The following is a 22,591-nucleotide window of genomic DNA, read 5'->3' as shown; positions in this document are numbered from 1 at the left end:
TTCTTCAAGAAAACAGGAGAGTCCCTGACAGGTCCCTACTTCTTTGAGGGTCCCCTGACTTCAGCACCCACTTCTGGGGTTTTACGGGGCTTCCTCCGCGCTTCCACCCGCGAAGAAGGAGCGGTTGCAGCCACGCAGATCTCGTCCAAAGCGCGATCTCGCTGCTCTTCAGCGCGATCTGCGGATCCCGCGGCGTGCTCCGCGGGGTCTCTTAGGGCTGGCACCAGGGGTGTGGGGGCGGGGCTCAGCGAGGCCAGGCCAAGACTCCGGCCGTTTGGAGTCAGGATCAGCTGTGGCGTCCCTGGGCCCGGGGATCCTGAGTGGAGTTTGGGACCCCAGGGAGGGAGGGTGTGGGCGTTCGGGTCCAGAGGGGCTGTTTAGGTGCGTGGGGAAGGGAGCTGTGGGTGTCGGTTTTTCCCTGGGCCGGCGACTCTTGAGGGGGAGCATGTGAGTGGGTGGGAGGGTGCTGGCTGGCCCTGCCCCTCAGAACCACCAGAGTCGCCTTATCTCGCGGGTTGGTGCGGCCAGAGACTGTGGGCGCGGCCGGGGATGGGTGGGGGGATGCGGTGTTGCGGCCTCGGGCGAGGGGAAGCCAGGACAGGAGGCTGTGAGGGTGGGAGTCGGCCGGCGAGCTCCCACCGCGAAGCGCGCGGGCTGTGGCTTCTGGACTCTGAGGGGAACGGTAGACACGAACCCCGCCTCAGGCGTATGCTGTAATGCGAGTTGGCAGTCCTGTGAACAACTCCACTTTTTTGATTCTCCTTGGTAAATTCGTAAATGCGAAATCGCACTGTTTCTCTAGGTTTACCCGGCTATTGGGGAAGGGCTTTCGTTAGAATTTTGCTACACGTGGTTGTACACTCGCCACCAAGGGACATACTCAGAACGGTTATTTTAAAGGGCATATCCTATGGAGAAATCTGGGTGTCCGTGAATCCTGGAAGATCCGGACGCTTGTTGCAGTCCCACGCATAAGCGGTTATGCGGGTGCCTCCTATCCCATCCCCAAAGCTTCAAGTCGTGCGCCGACTCAACAACGATTTCTGAAGCGCTCGTTGGGCTTGGCCCAGGAAGGGACTGGGAAAGTCGCCATGGGCTCAGGGGACCTCTCTCCTTCCAGTTCTGGCGCCGCCCACATGTTCCTGTGAAGAATGCTATATCGAAAAGGTCGTTACCAAATATATCCTGTTTTGCATATGACTTAAAATCTTTCCTTATAATTTTTTTTTTTTCATTTAACATAGTATCCAAGATGAATGACAGCCTGTTTGTCAGTTTGGACAGACTTTTGCTAGAATTTGGTAGGTATAAAGTAAAAAAATAGGTAGCTTTTTGTATGAGCCTTTGGCATTTTAACAATGAATTGAAATCACAAGAGAGTTGTTTATTTTAGTCTTCCAGTATGAGCAAGACATAAGTACTAAAGAAGAGATGATTCAAAGAATTAATAGTAAGTAGCTTTGCATGATAAAGATATTTTAGTCTTTTAATTCCTTATGGCACATAATATACAATTGCCCTGTTTAGGGCAACTTATTGTTGGCGTTGTAACTTTTGTGTCAGTTTTCTCTAGCGACAAATAAACTGTTTACCCTAGACAAAATAGATGTGACTTAACTATAGTTGTTTGATAATAAACTTCTATATTCAGCATTTAATTATTTTGTGAAGAATTTTGTCTTAAGCAGAAATGACCCCTTAGGTGCAGTTGAAAAGATGTTATTTTTCTCTAATAACAAGTTATTTCAAATAGTTGAGTGAAATTTTTTTATCTTTATAGAAGCCACCAGAAATCAGGGATCAAAATTGATAGATGCCACATTTTCAGGAATAATAATTCTGAAAAATAATGTTATCAGAGAAATAGCAAGGCGAGTCACACAAATACTGTATAGTATTTTAAGATCCGACAAAAGAACCATAAAAAACAGAGTTCTACATTTTTTAATCGTTCTGAAACGGCCGAGTTTAGTTATCTTTTCTGCAATGAAAAAAAATACAGCATATTAAGAATTTATTTTAATCTTTTCAAGAAATTATGTCCATTTTATCATTTAATCACTAGTAACAAAGATAAGTGAGTTTAGTAATTAATTGACATAGAGTTGATGAATAGAAATTTCACATTTTTCAGAAACAGAAGGCTTGTGTTAGTGTCATTAATGAGTAAATGTTTGCACGAATTCATAGCATCTTAAGATACGATTGACCTTAGATATCACTGAATCTAGCCCTCTTATGTTAAAGATGAGGTACAAGGGACATTTATTTCTCAATCCCAACTGAAATCCTTCTTAGCTTCTGTCTGTAGGATCAGGCCTGGCCCTGGTTCTCTGCATTTTAGTATACGGTTCCACCCATCTCAAGCCTCATTTCCTCTCCATTCTCTGGCTCTCTTCCTTTTAGGTAAGCTGCCATACCCATTTTTTCCCCCTATTTGTTTATTTTGAATTTATGATTTCTGCATTAAGAAAATATTTCCTCTTTCTAGAATGCTGTGAAGATATTAAGGAAAACAAAGTAACTATTTGTAGGATACATGAAACTATAAATACAACAGATGAGGAAATTGATCATTACTGTAAACATAGTGAGGAGATTAAAGACAACTGCAGAAAGTGAGTATTTGAAAGATTCAATTTTCATTACATTCTTTTATTCAGGGTTTTTGACCTTGAAGATACTTGCTTCAAAGTAGTATTCTATATTAGCTAATGAATCAAGTCTTAATGTGCCTTGTTATGCCACTATGTAAAGGGATTACAGGAGGATCAAAAGAGAAGTAGAACTAAACAACTATAAGATCTCACTAATTCAGATCCAGTTAACCTAACTATAAACTTTTGAATAGGCTCAGTATATAAAATTCCTATTAGATAAATTTGAAACGATTTCCAATTTTGAATTTTCAAGATCTTATTTTTGTGTGAGGGGATACAGCGTAAAGTTTTTCAAAATAAACATATTTAATATGTTAAGAATTCTTTCAACATGGCTTCAGGTTCTGGATTCTACTAGTTAACTCTAGTAGAAGACAAACATTTTGAAACAAAGGCATAAAAAGAACAAAGACTTATTACAAATATAAATTTTCTGTACTTTTATATGGACATTGTAGTAAGTATTGTACTTTAGGATCATATTTGTTTTGAAATATTTTGTTATTCAAAATTTTAATAAGCCTTTTTGGTTTTTCCCCCATTACTTTTTTCCCACTGGTTTTAAGAAATTATAAAGGTAATATATACCTAATACAAAGATTCAAGCAATATACATATATATGGTGTGAATAGTTTTTCCCTGCTTGCAGTTCCCATCCCCTACTGTGTCATCCTCTGCATAGGTAATCACTCACATTCTTTTAGACCTTGAATAGTTAACATCATTATTACACACACCACACACACACACACACACACACACACCTGTCTATATAGCTCTTTCCTTTTTACAAAAATGGAATCACTTCATTCTGCAACTTGCTTTTTAACATTTAACAATATATAATGCAATTTGTACTATGCATGTAATTGCGTGTATATTTCACTCTTTTTAACAGCTCCATGGTATTTATGGTATTGATGTAGCCTGTTATTTAGCCATTCCCCTATTAATGGAAATTTAGGTTATTTCCAGTCATGTACAGATACACTTCTACATATAGAGATCTGATGCTATGGAATGGGCTCCTAGAAGTGAAATTGCTAAAGAGTATGCACTTTTAAACATTGGGTGAATAATACCAAACTGCTCTCCAAAAAGTTTATACCAATTTATGCTCCCACCAGCAATGTATGAGAACAAAATTTTAGGCAGTGACACATTGATTGACTTATTATAAAGATTGTTACTTTTATAAATAGAAAATGAATTATTAAAAAACAATGTAGGAGAGTTCCTATTTCGTCATACTCTTCCCAACATTGGAATTGTGTTTAAATATTTTGGTAATCTGATCAGCCAAAACTTACATGTTGTTGACCATTTTCTTTTATTTTTATTTGGGTTTTATTGTAGTAGATTTTACCAGTGGTTTTCCTCAATTAGCTGCATTGGGTTGTGGAAAAGTACTAATAGTTTCCCCTTAGAATCTACCGTGTACTAGATATGTCGTACTTTGTAAAAGCTTAATTTCTGCTGGGTCTGAGGAGAGTCGGTAGGATCTGTTGATTTTAATATGTCTAAATTCATGAATACCTCTAGTACATGATTTCAGCATACTGGTTATGAGATTTAAATGTGAAATATGAATCTATGAAAGTACTAGAAAAATACAAGTGCTATATAATCTTTGAGAGAGGAAGGTCTTTCTAAATACGTCACTAAAACCAGAGACCACATAGGAAATGATGGATAAATATGACTGCACACAAATTAAAGAGAAAAATAGCCTATAATGATGTGAAAGACAAAAGGATAAGCTAGGAAAAGTGTCAAATAAGGATTGTTTAAAAACATAAAATACTTGTAGAAATAATAAGAAAAAGCAAAAGTACTATTAGAAAAATGAGCAAAGAAGGTAAACGGGTAAATACCAAAATGAAAAAAATACACAAGTCTAACACACGTGCAGAAATGCTCAATCTTACTAATAGAAATAGTCTAAATAAGAGGATGTGGAGAAATAGGAACAGTTTTACACTGTTGGTGGGATTGTAAACTAGTTCAACCATTATGGAAAACAGTATGGCGATTCCTCAAGGATCTAGAACTAGATGTACCATATGACCCAGCCATCCCACTACTGGGTATATACCCAAAGGATTATAAATTATTCTACTACAAAGACACATGCACACGTATGTTTATTGCGGCACTATTCACAATAGCAAAGACTTGGAATCAACCCAAATGTCCATCTGTGACAGACTGGATTAAGAAAATGTGGCACATATACACCATGGAATACTATGCAGCCATAAAAAAGGATGAGTTTGCGTCCTTTGTAGGGACATGGATGCAGCTGGAAACCATCATTCTTAGCAAACTATCACAAGAAGAGAAAACCAAACACCGCATGTTCTCACTCATAGGTGGGAACTGAACAATGAGATCACTTGGACTCGGGAAGGGGAACATCACACACTGGGCTTATCATGGGGAGGGAGGATGGGGGAGGGATTGCATTGGGGAGTTATACCTGATATAAATGATGAATTGATGGGTGCTGACGAGTTGATGGGTGCAGCACACCAACATGGCACAAGTATACATATGTAACAAACCTGCACGTTATGCACATGTACCCTAGAACTTAAAGTATAATAAAAAAAAATAAAAGAAAAGAAAATAAAAGAAAAAAAAAGAAATAGTCTAAATTAAAGCAATAATTAGATGCTATTGTTTTTGCTTCTGAGTTTTGCTGAGATTAAAAAAAACACACACCTAACACTGGCAATAAATGAGAATATCAACTCTCATACACCGTAGGAGTGTACAGTAGTATAAATCTTTTAGATGACATGCCGGTATATATTTTTAAAAGCTTTAAAAATAAGCATGATTTTTTAAAAAATAGAGATGGAGTTTCACTATGTTGCCCAGGCTGGTCTCGAACTCCTGGACTGGAGTGATCCTCCCACTTCGGCCCCCGAAAGTGCTGGGATTATACATGTCAGCCACCGCGTCTGGCCCAAGCATAATTTTTGATTAAGTGATTCAATTTCTGAGAATTTTTCATAAGGAAATAGAGATCCTCTCAAAGATGTAATGTACAACCAAATGTTTATGTCAGTCTTTTTTTCCATACACAGAACATTTTTAAAATTTATTTTTAATTGAAAATTATGTATGTTTAGGAGGTACAATGTGATGTTTTGATCTGTGTATACATTGTCGAAAGAATCAAGCTAATTAAGATATTCATCACCTTACCAACTTATTTTTTTTGTGATGAGAATGTTAAAAAGCTATTTTTCTAGCACTTTTGAAATATATATTATTTAACTGTAGTCACTATATAGTGCAGTAGATCACTAATTTTTTTTCCTCCACTCCAACTTAAACTTTGTGTTCTTTGATCAACATTTTCCCTTTCCCCCTTTTTTCTTTACCTCAACCCCACCTGTGGTAACCACCTTTCTACTCTCTGTGTATATGAGATTGACGTTTTTAGATTTTACATATAAGTGAGGTCATACAGTATTTGCCATTACCTGCCTGGCTTATTTCACTTAGCATAACATCCTTTAGTTCCATGTATGTTGTCTTGAATGACAGAATTTCCTACTTTTTTTCAGGCTGTATGGTATTTTATTGTGTATCTATGCCACACTTTAATTATCCACCACCTCTTGTGGGACACTTAGGTTGCTTCCATATCTTAATATTATGAATAATGCTAAAATGAACATGGGAGGGTAGATATCTCTTTGATGTACTGATTTCATTCCCTTTGGGCAAATACTCAAAAGTGGGATGGCTGGATCATGTGGTAATTCTACTTTTAGTTTTTTGAGGACCTGCCATACTATTTTCTGAAGTAACTGTACTAATTTACACTTCCACCAACAGTGTTCAAGAGTTTCCTTTTCTCCACATCCTCCCCAAAACTTGTTGTTATTCACCTTTTTTATTTTTTGAGATGGAGCTTCACTCTTGTCACCCAGGCAGGAGTGCAGTGGCACAATCTCAGCTCACTGCGACCTCTACCCTCCACCTCCCGGGTTCAAGCGATTCTCCTGTCTCAGCCTCCTGAGTAGCTGGGATTATAGGCATGCACGACCATGCCCAGCTAATTTTTGTATTTTTAGTAGAGACAGGGTTTCACTATGTTGGCCAGGCTGGTCTTGAACTCCTGACCTCAGGTGATCCACCTGCCTCACCCTCCCAAAGTAATGGGATTACAGGTGTGGGCCACCACACCCAGCCTTATTCATCTTTTTGATAACAGCCATTCTAACAGGTGTGAGGTAATATCTTATTTTTGGTTTTAATTTGAATTCCCCAGATGATTAGAGGTATTGAGCATTTTTTCATATGTCTGTTGGCCATTTGTATCTCTTCTTTGAGAAATGTCTATTCAGATCCTTTGCCCATTTAAAATATCAGGTTATTTATTTATTTTTTCTATTGAGTTCTATTTCAGTCTTTTTGTAATGATAGGAAAATGTTAGGAGCAACTCTAATGTTCAGCATTAGGGAACTGGTTAAATGAGTTTTGGTGTATCCATATGAATGAACGCTAGGCAGCCAATAAAATTGTGATATAGGCGTATATTTGTTGACACGGGAAGATGTTAACAGTAAAGGAAGTCTTTTAAAAAGCAAGGTCTCCAACTTTTTAAAATTACAAATTGGTCAAAGCAGGTTAAATAACAATATTCATAATATTAAGCCAATTTAGTAATTGTGTATGTATATATAATTACAAAAAGTCTAGAAGGATGTACATCAAAAGGCCTATAGTGAATACCTTCTCAATGAACATGTAGTTTTATGGAATTTTAAAATAATTCCAATTTTTATTTTAGATTCGAGGGCATATGTGCAAGTTTATCAGATAGGTATATTGTGTGATGCTGAGGTTTGGGGTATGACTGATCCCATCACCCAGGTAGTGAGCGTAGTACTCAATAGTTTTTCACCTCTCCCCCCCATACTAGTTTCCAGTGTCTAGTGTTGCTATCTTTACGACCATGAGTATTTATGATATTTTAAAATATTGAGAATATATGTATATATAATTTTTGACCTTCTAATTTCATTTTGGAGAATATTTTCTAAGGAAATGATCAGAAATTCAGACAAATATTTAGGTACGAGTTCTGTTACTAAGTGATAAAAACAGGATAAGATCTCAATGATGTTAAAATGTATAATTATAGTAACATTTGGAAATAATTTATTAAAACAATAATAATAGTCATTATTCAATATTGAGAATATGATTAATAGTTATTGTCTTACATATACTTTTCTGTGATTCCAAATTGGGTATGTGTAATTTTTGGATCTGAAAAAAATGTTAGAAAAAAGGGAAATATTTGAAGAATACTTAGACTGGAAGCCACCATGTTATATATTCATTTTAGATTTTTGTATTGGTAATATTCTTTCAAGTTACATAATAAAAATATATAAGATGAATATTTGTTATATTTGTATTGTCTGATTTTGTAATTTGTTTGCTCTTTTTCTGGTTTACCTTTTTTTGTAACTCAGGATGATGTGACACCTGTTTTCTAAGTGTTAAAGGAGCAAAAAAACCTCTCTTCAGCCCTTACTCTAGTTCTTTGAATACTTACTCCAAAGAATTTTTTTGGCCAAAATCTTAGAAATGTGATGAGAGAGAAAGGCTGATATTGGAGTGTTATAAAGTGTATAATAGAAATGCCATAGCAATACACAATCCAGCCATGTCACATTTGCTCTTTCCCTAGTAATGGTTCAAAAACAAGTTTAATATAAAAATTCATGAATATTGATATTTGAGTATAATAGTCCACAAATGGAGGTAGTGGGAGTGATATGAGATGGAAATACTTTCCTTGATGTACACTTGTTTTCTCCAGGAAGAGAAAGATTCATTTCTCTTCAAATGATTATGTTCATTTTTAAATTATCTCTGTCAATTTGTTTATCATTCCGTGTTGCTAATTACAAATATATTTTTTCTATAGCTGGAAGCCAACATGTGATGTTTTTTGTAAACATGAAGATTATATGCAGGACCAATTTACTATTTATCAAGAAACTACTGAAAAAGACAAGTATAATACATATATTAAGTTTATCAATTCTATAAGTTTGTATTACTAGGACATGGTGTGTAAGAATGTCAATTGAAAAATGTAGACATTTTGTACTATGAAGGAGTTTTTGATTTTAAGTAAATGTAGTATTTTGGACTCCTTGGGTGCAGTGGAAGGTCTACCTACTTGTTGTAAAGCTCTCTCTAACCCTAGATATATTTAGATATGGCCTTAGATACAAACTATTTCTCAGTAGCAATTATAATAGCAGAGTCCATCAGTTAATGGTCTTTATGAGTGACCTGTTTAGGCAGACATCTGGGGGGAATAGTTAACTGTAGAATTAGCTTATTACAAATTTGGGATATTGATTTTTGAAGGGTACTTTGTATCAAACTTGTATATCTTAGACTGCTGATTTAATGGAGTGGTTATATTCTAATAGAGAAACACCAATAATTGTATGAATTTACTTTATTATATGTATAAACCCATTGTCTTGGGGATTAAATGTAATTAGTGAATGTAATGAAACAAGGCAAGAGACTTTGAACACATTATATGGCATTAAAATTTCACTTAATATAAAACATTGAAATGTTTTTATTTTTAATATAATTGGATGAGAGCCGTATCTATTTTTATATTGTAACTAAAAACATGTGCAAAATCTAGAATGCAATACTCTATATATTCAAAGACAAGTCTTAAGAAAAGGCAGGGACTAAAGTTATAGATATGGACTTCATTTTTAAATTATGGAAATACATGAGATTGCCCATGGAAATATATGGAGCAGAAAGAGGAGAAAGCTGGAGTACACCATCATCTAGAGGGTAGGCAGAGGGTGGGATCACTGAAGGAGACTTGTGTTGTCATTTATACATCCTGCTTCATTTAAAAAAGGATTTTAGATGATTTGACTGAATAATCATCTTGAAAGGATAGTGTTTAAAGAAACTAGATTAAAAATCAAGGCTACAGAGAAGTAAGGAAAATATAGGAAATTGAAGGCTTTGATGAAGTTAGAAATTCATACTATGTATCCCACACATTTGTTAGATACAGGCAGGAATTAAGCTTTCAAATTCCTAGTAGTCAAGGCATTGTGGAAATATAATCAGTTTGGGATTCATAATATTCATTTTAAAAAACAGATCAATTGCTTAGAGTAAGTAGAGGCTTCTCCTGAGGCTTGAGAGAAATTTCTCCCCTGGGTCCTCTAAAGGGGAAATTGTGCAATGTGTTTCAGTGACTGCCCCCAGCCCCAAACACAGTATATATAACTGCTTCTTATAACATCTATCAATGTAAGTCATGAGTATAAAACAGTAATTCTTAAAAATGATTCTGTAAGAGGCTAAAGCAAACCAGTTAAAATATGTGCTTCTCTCACAGTGTTTGTTATAGAGGACTTCTGTGAGCTAACTGAAGGTATTAAAGTGAAAACAGTTGTCTGTTTCTTTCTTAAACCAGCCACATAGCTTAATTGAATTGATGATTTAGTACCAGGCATTTATAAATGGAAAATAACTCATTTGTTGGTTTCGTGGATAATGGAGGAAGTAGAGGCACCAGTTGCTTGTTTCTCCTAATCTCCCAACCCTGTTCAAGTCGTTCATGAAAAATAATATTGCTGGCACAGATGAGATAATAATGGCTCTTCTTTAACTATGACTCTGGCTCTGCCAGAGTTTCTATATGGAGTATGTTAGAAGAGTGAGCATGAATATACAGTATGAATAGGGTGGATGTGGTATGTTCATCTCACCTGGAACTGGTGACCCAGGTTTAATTTTCTTATAGGTATTTCTTCTCTGTATCATTTTTCCCAAGCTATTAAATAGTAAGTGGGTCTTAATCAGCAAATATACATTTAGAGGAATAGGAGCTTGTTTGGGGCTCAACTGCTTTTTCTTGCTAAAGGGGACAGTTTAGTAATATTAAGAAATTAAAACTTTCTTAAGATTCAGACCTGCTCACCAGCACAGGGCTGTTATCCTTACTTTTCTTCTCATGTGTGCAGTTTTTGAAGACTTGTTCTTCCCTAATCTGCTAAGGTGAGATAATCAGAGTATCTTTTAAGAAACTCCCCCATAGAGTATACTTTGATCCAAGAAATGACAAAATCTTGAGGGATGTAAGAACCATATATTTTCAAAAATTTTTCTATGATTTTTTTTGAAACTAAGTATTTGATAAAAATTGGGCAAAAAGAAGATTTAAGAATATATTTTCTATAAAGAACTGGATTTAACATTTTCAGTGTTGTTGATTAGAGTTGGCAAACTTTTTTGGTAAAGAACCAGATAGTAAGTATTAATATTTTAACCTTTGTGGGCAAACATCTGTCATGACTACTCAACTCTGCTATTATGGCACCAGAGAATTTCAGATAATATGTAAATAAATGAGCTATAATCTAATAAAACTTTATGGACACAAGTTTAAATTTCATATAATTTTAATGTGTCATGGAATAAACTTTTGATTTTTTCCATCATTTAAACTTGTAGAAATCATTCATAGTTCATAGGCTGTACAAAAATCGGTGGCAGATTAGATTTGGCCCATAGGCCATCGTAATTTTGATTCTTGTAGAATCGAGTACAGGTCAAATAAGAAAAAAAGGTTAATGTCCTTTTGCAAGAATTAACTGTCTCATTTAAGATTTGTGCCTAAGTAGATGAGCGACTACTACTACTGGAGCTGGACTAGAGGAGTTCTTCTAAACCATGATAAAATTTTCTTCATAAAATAGTTATGGGTATACATGATGGTGAACCAGAGTTCTAACACATAGAACATGACTTCATGTGATAATTTTAGCTAATGAAAATTGAAGATTAAAAATATATGGTTATAGAAGTAGCTGAGCTGGGGAGACTAGAGACTCAGAAACCAGGGAGGATAGAGGTTCTACTAAGAGTAAGTGATCAAAGAACCAGGTTCTGCAGTGTTAATTAGGATCAGTACGAAAAAGAAATCATTCAGTTGGACAAATATGATCATTGGTGACCTTGGGAAGAACAGCATCATTAAAATGGTGGAAGTAGGAGTTAAATTGAATAGAATTAGGAAGTGAATAACTCAGATAATGAAGAAAAAGAGTCAAGTTGAGAAATGTGGTGAAGTTAAGGAAAGTCTGAAGGACAGACAATATTGAGGGAAGCAAGAATAAGAAGACATTTGATTTGCCTTTTATGCTTAATTTAGTAGACTTTGAGAGTCTATTTACAAAGCTTCTAGATCTATTGTTGTTACATAGACATAATTTCTTTTAATTTTAACAGAGAAATGTATCATGATTATATACGTCAATATAAAGAAGTTTTGAAGCAATACCAACTAAAATACTCAGAAACACCCTTTTCGTGTGAATATTATGAGAAGAAAAGAGAACATGAGGAAATTCAAAGCAGAGTGTTGGCATGTACTGAACAATTAAAAATGAATGAAACAATTTTTATGAAATTTCGAGGTATTAATATTTTTGTCATTTTGTTTTAATTATGGTATCTTTGTAACAAAAAGAAGATAATAAATCAGCTTATGCTATGACTTTGTTTTTCAGTGCCTGCTCCCTTTCCATCACTTATTAAATGGACATTAAACATGTATCCACAATAGTATTTGTACTTATAATTTTTATTAGATAAGCATTGTTTTGTATTTTGTTATTGTGTTTCCTTTGTGAAAATAACATGGATTTGTTTTGTGTTTAATTAAAAGATTTTAAAAGTCATTTTAAAGGTCATCTTGGATTCATTTTCATGTATATTCATGTGATCAGAAGCAAGCAACTTTGGTGAGAATAAAATGGCATATGTATTTGGGTTTAAATGGCGTATCTTAGGAACCAAACCATGATAATGTCATATTGGTCTGTCTTACCAAAGAAAATTCCAGTTAAATTGCTTGATTATTACTTGTTACAATGGAAAGTGCAAAGGAGGTGAGTTACATTTATTCATTCATCTATCATTGGAAACCTACCTTGTGCCAGGCAATACTGAAGATGATACAGAGCTCTCTTCCAAGGAGCTCAGAGTTTAGTAGGGAAGACAGACATGTAAACAAATAATTCTAATACAGTACCACTGTAATAGATGCCTAAGTAATTCTTAATTGGTCTAAGTCTCACCTGTTTGTCAGAGAGATCTTCCCTGATGATGAACTTGAAACTTTAATCCTCTTTTAACCTCTGCAATCCTTCATATGCTTTCCTATCAGATTATAACTCCAGTATTTGTACTAAGTCTTCTTTATCCCTGCATTCTACCTTCCTTTCTGTCTGCTTCATTCTAAACCATCCTTTTAACTCTTCTGCTGCTAGCGTTTTCCATGTTTTGGTTTTAGTCTCTTTCATTTTTTGCTGTTCATTTGCTGCCCATTTGTGCTTTAACTTTTCAGTGGGAAGGGGCAAAAGTTAGTAGACGCTGAAGGTGTAGCAAGGGTTTAGGGAGTTGGATGTGGAATGGGATGAGATACAAGGCTGCATGACAAACAGGAAGAGGTGAATGGAGGTAGGAAGATTTGAAGATTAGGATTTAATTATCTGTATCTAACATTTTAATGGAAACTTGATAACAATAGACTTATAAATCATGATTCACCTGAAATTTTATGTTCTATCTTATAAATCATACATATTTTAAGGCAGAATAGGAAAGCCCTGATTAATTTTCTCTGGAATTCTTGTTAACTGTCACTATTCTATCATTTTCAAATTCTCCTAATGGATTGTAATTTAGGACATTGTATTAGCTAATAACCATGTGGAATGTCTATTAATAGCTGAGGATTTTTTACTTGAAATTGGGCACAAATCCAGTTCAAGTAGAAAGTCCAAATTGAAGATCTGCCTCTCTTTTGAGTTCTGTAGGGTACACTGATGAGCCTTACAGAGCAAGAAAAGGGAAATTTGGTCGATTTTGTTTTTGTCCAGCATACTGTTGGCTTGAAATGGGTAGATTTTTAATATTGTCTTTGAACAAATAAATAATGGAAGCACTTAAGAAGTTAAATTTGGGCCTGAATTATGTTTTATTAGTTACAGCAAGTGACACAATGAACTTTGATTTAAAAAGCAAAAAAAAAAAAAAAAAAAAAGACTTGCCTGTGAAAATAATTAATCCAATAATCCTAACAAATATTTTGTATTAAATGTTATTTTTAAGCTCAATATATAACATAAACAATAAATTATCTTTGTTAGTCTGCCAAATGTTTATGTTATTCTTCTGTTTTCAGATACTGTTTTTAATATTGCTTACTGTTTATATGGAATGTACATACAAATGATGTCACATAATATTAATCATTTCTGATATGGTACATATATTATAAATGTAAAATTTACTTACATGACATAGTTCCTTAACTTAAGAAGTGTTCATCTGAGATGTAAAACGCAAGATATTCTTAAAAATGCCAGCAGTTTTACCAAAAGTTCATCTGAATTGAAGAAAGAAATAGAAGAAATGGAAATAGAAATTAATTATTTAAACCAGGTATGTATTTTGTTATATATTTCTAATATGTGTATTAATGTATAAATATAATGGTATGTTAGTTGACAGTTTTAGAAGAGCTATTTTTAAGACAGCCTAATATGGAGAAAGGTTTAAGATAATTTATTTGCCTCAGATTACCTTTGGAGCCAAAAGGTATTTTAGGTACTGAATATATTAAACTGAGTTTTGGGGAATAGTTTAGCTTTCTTTGAGGTCTGAGGAGAGAACACGAGGAAGGAATAAGATGCAACATAATAACAGGATATTAAAGGCATTAAAAGATCTACGCCAGGGTTTTTTTAAAAGGTAGTAAATAAAGAATTTAAACTTGAAAAATACATGACTATAATCTTTAGCGAGCTAGGCTAGAACTAGTGTAGTCTTTTCTGTCTCAAAAAAAAAAATTTTTTTTTCTTGGATACGTTTGGATGCCATCCACGAAATTGTGGCTTTTATTTACATAGGTATGATAACCCATCAAAGTCGCTTCCAAATTCTGAGAAAAATTTGAATACCTGATTTTCTAAATATTTGAAAATTCTGTTAAATATTGTATTCTTATCATTCATTAACTATGAGGTACCAAATAACAGTAATATCATTTTAGTAAACAGAAGAAAGTAGATGCTATTTCCTTTAAAATATGTGGTAACTGTGTCCTTATGTAAGGAATCAATGTCTACTTTGCTTATGACTATCTGTTTTTAAAAAGATTGGAGTTCGTTAAAATCTACATTTGCCAATGGAATTGTAAGGAAAAGTTAAAGGGGTGTGATTTATTGTTAATTTTGTTTTTATTTTAATAACTGTAAATAGACGATAGTAGATACTATCAGAAATATGAATCTTATGATTATATAGAAAAACATAAGATAAAGCATATCTTTTTTACTGCTTTGCAAATAATTATTTTGTTTTGCATTCCCATTTGTCTTTTTAGCAGGTATCTAGGCATTATGAAACTAAGGCTCTTTCAGAAACTCTGGAAGAAAAGAACAAAAATACAGAAAACAGAAAAGAACTGAAAGAAAGGTATAGGTAACCTTTAAAATTAGATTTTATGTGAACAGATATTTTGCATCTAAAAGTTTGATTCTGTATTCCATCCCAAACCACTAATATTTACACAGTATCGGTAAATTTTGTTGTGCAGGCTATTTTCTATTAATTTCTTATGAAAAATATTATTAAATATTATGAACTAATACTAAAATCTGCTTGTTATTTAGTAAGGCTGAGGATGATGTGTAAAGAGAAATAGAGTAGCAGCAGCAAATCTGCTGTTCTAGCACCTGTCAGTTGTATAAGTCATCCACTGTTTTCCATGATGGGCCAGCAATAGGAGTAAAACAGAAGCAATAGTGGGAATAGCAAGGTATTTACTTTTTTTATCACCCTGTCCACCTTGACCAGTTCTTCCTTTGCTATAGAGTGAAGATGAGTCAAAGCATGCTGCTAAATGTGTGACATCATATTTCCTTGTCTTTAGTTTTAATGGTGATAAAATAGAAATCAGTGATAGAGGCAAAAAAAAGAAAAGAAAAAAAAAGATGGGATCTGCCTGTTATCATATGACAGAAAAATAGATGTATTACTATTGCTGTTTCTGATCAACTTTTACTTTTCCCTCCTACTTCATCCTTTTTCATTCTTCTAAAATTCCTTTCCTCAAGTTCCATGGCCCTTCATCTGATTTTTCAACACACTCTTCTGTCAGGTTAATTTCCCTGATCCTACTTTTTTGGATGTGTTATTTTCTTGATTCCTCCACTCCCATGTACCACATTCAATGCAAGTATGTCTTTAGTTTTATAATGAAGTTAATTGAAAAAATATGTAAATAGACAGAATTTTACTTTATTGACCACCTGTAAGAAAAATTCCATATATTGACAGAAACATATAAATATTTAGTCATTTTTAACTCAATATATATTCTGACAGTGTTTATTCTATTTCTTTGACTTAGGTAATATTTAGTGAAAACTATTCCTTCAGTAAAAAACTTAAAAGACCCATTTATGATTATAATACTGTTTTAACAATTTCTGTATTCATGTTGGTTGATTTATTTCTGAATATGTCTTTTTAAAGTTTGAAGTACCATGAAATCTGAAGCATGCTATTTGTAGTTAAAAGTTTTGGCTTAAAATGTTTTTGACATGTGTAGAAAGTCTTTTTCAATGATTATATTTTAAAAACAAGAGTGGACTATATTGGGAAGGGCACTGAACTTAATCAGGGGAAGTGTGTTTTTGCTCTGACACCACTACTAAGTAATTCAGTCATTTTGGGCAAGTCGATTAAATTCTTTGGAACTCAGTTTTATTATCTGCAAAATGAGTGGTTTTTATTGAATAGTATCTAAATATGCCTCCTAACTTTAAAATATATTAATTTTAACTTATCTAATATTTAATGTACTTCACCTTTCTCTTTAGAATTTTTGAAAAAGATGAGCATGTACTTGCATTTAATAAAACTCAAAGCAGTCAATTATTTCTTCCTTATGAATCTCAGAAATTAGTAAGACCAATAAAGATGCATTCTTCAGAACCAAGAGTTGCAGGTATAGTATCTGTTTGTTATTCAAAAACATCACTTTTTTTTTGCAAACACACAGAAGAAATAAAAGGAAGCAATTTTATTTATCATTTGGTATAAGCAAAAACAATACTGGGGACCTATAAACTCAAGAAAGTGCTGCTTTGAATCTTTCCGAGAGCAAACAAAATATGTCTTCTATACCTAACTTTTTTCTCCTGAGAAAGGAATTATTCACACAATAATTTTCAAAAAAAGTGTCTGGCCTGGTTGCACAGCTATTAGAGGAGGATGAAAAATTACATATTTTTCATTTGAGGAGTTGATTATCAATATGTGTGACTTAGGCAGGTAAAAGACTTATGCTAATAGTATCTGTAATTAGTCACTGAGATATTTGAGTCAAGTTTCATTCAGTGGCTCTGCAGATTAAATGAACTATTAGGTTGGTGCAAAAGTAATCACAGTTTTTGCCATTGCTTTTAATTAAAATTTAATGGCATTTGCCATTACCTAACAGTTTTGGCATCAAAAGTAATGGCAAAAACCACGATTACTTTTGCGCCAACCTAATACATTATGTTAGATTAACTACATAGGCTGATTTCTTTGTCTCCTCAACCACTCTGTCTTCTTTGGTAACCCATTATAAAGGTACGGTTTTGTCAATTGGTCTTTTGTCATTTCATCTTCATAGTTATTGTGAAGCTATTATATAGTAAGGAATTAAGAGTTTTAAAATAATTTAATAATTCCATATTTTAATTTAAACTAAATATTCATGTAGATTTGATTTTCTAGATTACAAGTTTAGGTTAAATGTTGGGGAAGATACTTGATTCTGTTTCCAGAATTGATTTAAAGTAGTACTGTTTAATAATCTAGATACAAAAGAAGAAAGTTCTGTGAATCAGTCAAAGCTTGCCAATATTGACTTCAGACAAAAAGAAAATGATACACAGGTAGGTTTCTCTTTTTTAGTAGTATAAATTAAATACCTGCTTGCATTAAATGTAATAGTGAATGTACTACCCTTAAGACACAGATGGGTGTGTGTGTGTGTGTGTGTGTGTTATAAACTTATTAAATCAGCCATTAGTGCAAACTCAAGGTCTAAAAAATTTAATGGTGTTTCAATATGGCATTCTGATTGTATACTGTAACTTGTCCCCTTATTCCTAACAATAATAGAAAAATATTTTAAAATACCAAGCCCTGCACATAGTAGACCCAAAACTGAGAAATCCCTGAAGGAAAAATAGCAGGATTGGATTGAAGAGGGAAATTATTGCCCAGGACATGCATAGGATAATACTGTTTCACAAGATAAAGGTATATGGACGATGAGTAAGGTAATTGGTTGCGTTACCTCAGTCATAGTTAGTTTACTTAACCCCCTGTTCATCTTACATCCACTGTATCTTTGGCCAGGCATCAGCAGTGGAATGACTGTCTCCAGGTGGAAGCAGTGAATATGGAAGTTTGGGTGAGAGAGATAGGCAGGTCCCCTGGGTGGTTCTTGATGCCCATGAAGAATAAGGAGCATACCACCCAGAGAGCTAACTGCTGCTGGCACACTTTTTTATCTTTCCCCATTCTTCCTGAAAATAGTCCAGAGGGAAAGCCTCAATGAAAAATATAATTGTTCTTACACTGGTAATGGTGACCAAAGTAATTAGTGAAACTCAAGTGTAAATATGTATAACTTTAAAAAATTTTTAAATCTGGTACTGAAATTCCAGATGATGTCAATATGGGATGAAGGTGGAAAAATAAATGAGAAAAATAAGTTTACTAGAGTTCTATTTTTTATTTAAGGATGGAGGTAGGGAGAAGATATGAACACTGATGAACTCCATACATTGTTGGAAAAATGTAAATTTATGCATATATATTAAACATTTAAGGGTAACCACCAGAAGAGAAATGGAATGTGTTAGTTTTAAAAAAGTAGAATAAAATAGATAAAACAAAATTAATTAGTCCAACAAAAGACAGTAATGGGGGTAAAAATAAAACAGCTAGAAAGCATTGTAAATAGAAAACGAATAAGGTGCCAGAAATAGTTCTGAACAAATTAGTAACCACAAAAATGTGACTGAGTTAAATCCCCATTAAAAGACAGAACTACTTCTATGGGATATATAAACAAAATACGGGTATATGCTATTAAAGCAGAAGAGCAGAAACAACTTGACATTGAGACTGAAAAAAGAAAGAAAATGTATCAGGCAAATGCAAACAAAAACAAGGCAGATGTAACAATGTTGTATGAAATAAAGTTCAGGGTGAAAAGCATTAATGGGGTAAATATATTTCATATTTTTAAAAAGAACAATTTCAAGAAATTGTAAAAACCACAATGTGCTAAATTATTTCAAGTTTCAGAATATGTAAAGCAGAATTTGACAGACTTTCAAAGAAATGGTTAAATACACAGTTAAAACAAGAAGCTTAATATAGTCTCTCAAAAAAAAAGTACTGATTGTGAGTTTAGGAGTTGAGTTTGGCTATATGTGAAACAATATAAAACCAAACCAGTGAAATAATAGCATCTTAAACAAGATAAACGTGAATTTTTCTCATACTTGCCAAAAAATTCTAAAGTAGGTGATTCAGATTCAGGACTGATAGCATCATCTCAACAATGTCGTTATTTCTCAAGCTTCATCTATGTTTTTTTTTTTCCTGCTGTTTTTCATGCTATGCTTTTACCTTTAGGTCACTTCATGGTCAGAAGGTAACTATGTAAATTTGCCATCATATCTGCCTTCCAGGCAGGAAAGAAAAAGCGGAGAAGGGTCAGCTGAGTCAGCCCCATTTTTAAGGATTTTTCCTAGAAGCTCCGTAAACAATTTATGATATCATTTCATTGGCCAGAACTTGGTCACTTGGGTACCTCTATCTGCAGAAGAGGTTGGGAAACAGGGTTTTTTGTTTGTTTCTTTGGTTTTTAAAGTAGAACACAAGGAGAAATTAGATTTTGGATAAGACAGGCAAATGGCAGTTTCTGCCACAGAGGTAAATCAAATGGGTGAAAAATAAATAAGAATTTAGGGAATCTGAATAGCAGAATTAGCAAACTTTGTGCTCAACATACACAGAATACAGTTAAGTTTTTATTTGCAATATTAACCAAAATTGACCCATTACTAGAATAAACAGTATATCTCAATGAATTCTAGAAAGTTGCTATTTTTACTTACTATAATTTAAAAAATACAAGTCAAACACAAAGATAGCCCTCCCCCAAAAAACTAGCAAGATAAAGAGAGGGATCTGTATGGCCCTATGTCAAAATGTCTGTTATTTTTCTTCTTTCCTTGAGGTATAATTCATATACCATGAAAGTTACCACTTAAAAGTGTAGATTTAGTGGTTTTTAGTATATCATAAGGTTGTGTAACCATTATTACTCTAATTCCAGAATATTTCCATCACACGAAACATTTGTAAATATTATCAAAACATAGTAATTATAACAGTGTGGTGAAGGAAAAAGACAAAGTGATCAACAGACTACATAAAAATAAAAACTTATATGTGACAAAAGACACTAACAAAGTTAAAAGACAATAACAAAGTGAGCAAAATATTGGTATCCACAATGTATACTATATAAAGAAGTACATAGTAACTCTTACAAATTAATAAAGAGATAATAAAAATGGACACAAAATAAGAAGGCAGTTTATAAAAAAGGAAAGCCAAAGGATCACTAAACATAACAAGATGCCAGACCCCAGAAGTACAGGGAAATGCAAATTAAACCACTGAAATGTCTGGCTTTACCTATCAGGTTAGCAGACTTAAAATATTTGCTTGGTAATATTTAGTGAGGTCAAGAATAGTGGAAGTATAATTTGGTACAACCACTTTGGAGGACTGATTCACAATATAAATTTATTACAAATAAAAATGTATATAGTTAGCAGTTCTACTACTTGACATCTACTCGAAACAAATATTTGAAATATTTATACAGGTATTTGTACCAGGAGACATATACAGACATGTATTCTCCTTGCAGGTGTGTCCAATCTTTTGACTTGCCTGGGCCACACTGGAAAAAGAGAATTGTATTGGGCCACACATAAAATACACTAACACTAACAATAGCTGATGAGCTAAAAAATAAATAAATAAAATAAAACCTTGAAAAAAATCTCATGTTTTAAGAAAGTTCACAAATTTGTATTGGGCCACAGTCAGAGCCGTTTTGGAACTCATGCAGCCTGCAGGCCGTGGGTTGAACAAGCTTGGTTTAAAGCATACATCAAAACAGTAGCATCACTTGTTCTTTAAAGGAGGTTGACACTTTTTCTTACAGTTGAAGAGCACAGAAAGATGACAGAATTAAGATCAGTGTCTGTTATAGCCAAAATAAATGAGATAAACTTTTCTGTTAAAACTATGTTTTCATTTTGAGTCAAATAACAAAAAGCGGGGACTTTTTAAAATGAGTGATTCAAGGAGAACAAAAGGCTTGAAACAAACATTAATAAAACAATGGTTTAGATATTAATATTAAACAATTTGTTTTTGAGACAAAGTCTTGCTGTGTCACTTCCAGGTTGGAGTGTAGTGGCATGATCATGGCTCACTGTAGCCTTGAAATCCTGGGCTCGATGGATCGTCCCACCTCAATCCCACCCTTGCTCCCCCCACTGCCAGTAGCTAGGACATCAGGCTACCAAATTCAGCTAATTTTTAAATTTTTTATAGAGATGGGGTCTCGCTATGTTGTACAGGCTGGTCTTGAACTCCTGGTGCTCAAGTGATCCTCTGGCCTCAGTCCCTGAAAGTATTGGGATTACAGGCATAAATCACCACTCCCAGCTAGATATTAATATTAAACAATTTAAGGTTAAAATGGAATAATAGCTCTTTTATATGTATATAAAAAGGAAAGTTTCAGCTTTTAATCTTTTACTCTGTTGTTTTGCTTTCCTGTGTTAAATTTGAGAGTTAATAGAGAATGGAGGGACACAGAAATCAGATAATCAATTGAGAAAATGGTAAGATTTAGTTGATGAGTCATGAATATGGGTGGTATAAATTTTAAAAGGCTTATATTAAATACAGAAATACTACAAAGATCATTACTATACTTGTCAAAAACATTAAATTCTTAAACTTTTTTGTTTCTCAGCATTTGACTTAATGTTTTGTATGTAGTGGTTTCAGTTAATGTGTGTAGTTGTTGATGTTGATAATGATGGTAATGATGGTAAGGATGAAATGCTAACGAAATGAGAGTTCTGAGTTGCTATGACAAGGAAAAAATTTTTTATTGCTTTATATAGCCGAGTCAGATGCTTAATTTCTTTCTTTCAGATATTTAATGACTCTGCTGTGGATAACCATTCAAAATGTTCACATATTACAGCTATCAAAAGTTCACAAAAGTTTATGCAAGTCAGGTAACTTTTAAAAATAAGAAAATGCTTTAACCTCTGAAATAATTTATGGATATCAACTCAGAAAAAATACAAAAATTATATTTATTCTATTTTAGATTGTTAACTCCACAGAAACAATCAAATTCCAATCAGTGGTTTGAAAAAGGAGATAAAGGTATTTGCCATTTATATTTTTTTCTAAGAAGTAGGGGTAACAAATTATATCAGACTTTTATATTAGTAAAATAAATTGTTGGCATTATTTGCATCTCTGGTTAACTGACCGTGCATGCCGGACTTTAAAATACATCTTCCCTAAATATAAAACAAATACATTTTATTGTAGAATATTATGAAAACAAGTGAAGGAGACATAAAATCCTTTACAGACAAGCAAATGCTTAGATTTTGTCACCACCAGGCCTGCCCTACAAGA

At 33.7% G+C, this 22,591-nt stretch overlaps 1 protein-coding gene across 1 annotated transcript in view; it reads left to right on the top strand.

Annotated features, from left to right (window-relative positions):
- The first annotated feature begins 216 nt into the window (after positions 1 to 216).
- Positions 217 to 22,591, top strand: part of LOC105526043 (chromosome unknown open reading frame, human C14orf39) — a 52,747-nt gene continuing 30,372 nt past the window's right edge. The window contains exons 1-13 of the mRNA XM_011961933.1: positions 217 to 381; positions 1,245 to 1,301; positions 1,394 to 1,450; positions 2,492 to 2,618; positions 8,622 to 8,711; positions 11,987 to 12,174; positions 12,268 to 12,310; positions 14,086 to 14,206; positions 15,150 to 15,241; positions 16,651 to 16,778; positions 17,639 to 17,715; positions 22,091 to 22,176; positions 22,272 to 22,330. Coding sequence (XP_011817323.1) covers positions 1,253 to 1,301; positions 1,394 to 1,450; positions 2,492 to 2,618; positions 8,622 to 8,711; positions 11,987 to 12,174; positions 12,268 to 12,310; positions 14,086 to 14,206; positions 15,150 to 15,241; positions 16,651 to 16,778; positions 17,639 to 17,715; positions 22,091 to 22,176; positions 22,272 to 22,330 — 1,117 coding nt within the window. The 5' untranslated portion in view covers positions 217 to 381; positions 1,245 to 1,252. The remainder of the gene's footprint in view (positions 382 to 1,244; positions 1,302 to 1,393; positions 1,451 to 2,491; positions 2,619 to 8,621; positions 8,712 to 11,986; positions 12,175 to 12,267; positions 12,311 to 14,085; positions 14,207 to 15,149; positions 15,242 to 16,650; positions 16,779 to 17,638; positions 17,716 to 22,090; positions 22,177 to 22,271; positions 22,331 to 22,591) is intronic.

The sequence above is a fragment of the Colobus angolensis genome, unplaced genomic scaffold, assembly GCF_000951035.1.
Source record: "Colobus angolensis palliatus isolate OR3802 unplaced genomic scaffold, Cang.pa_1.0 Scaffold57, whole genome shotgun sequence".
NCBI lineage: Eukaryota > Metazoa > Chordata > Mammalia > Primates > Cercopithecidae > Colobus > Colobus angolensis.
This window is presented reverse-complemented; position numbering and strand designations above follow the sequence as displayed.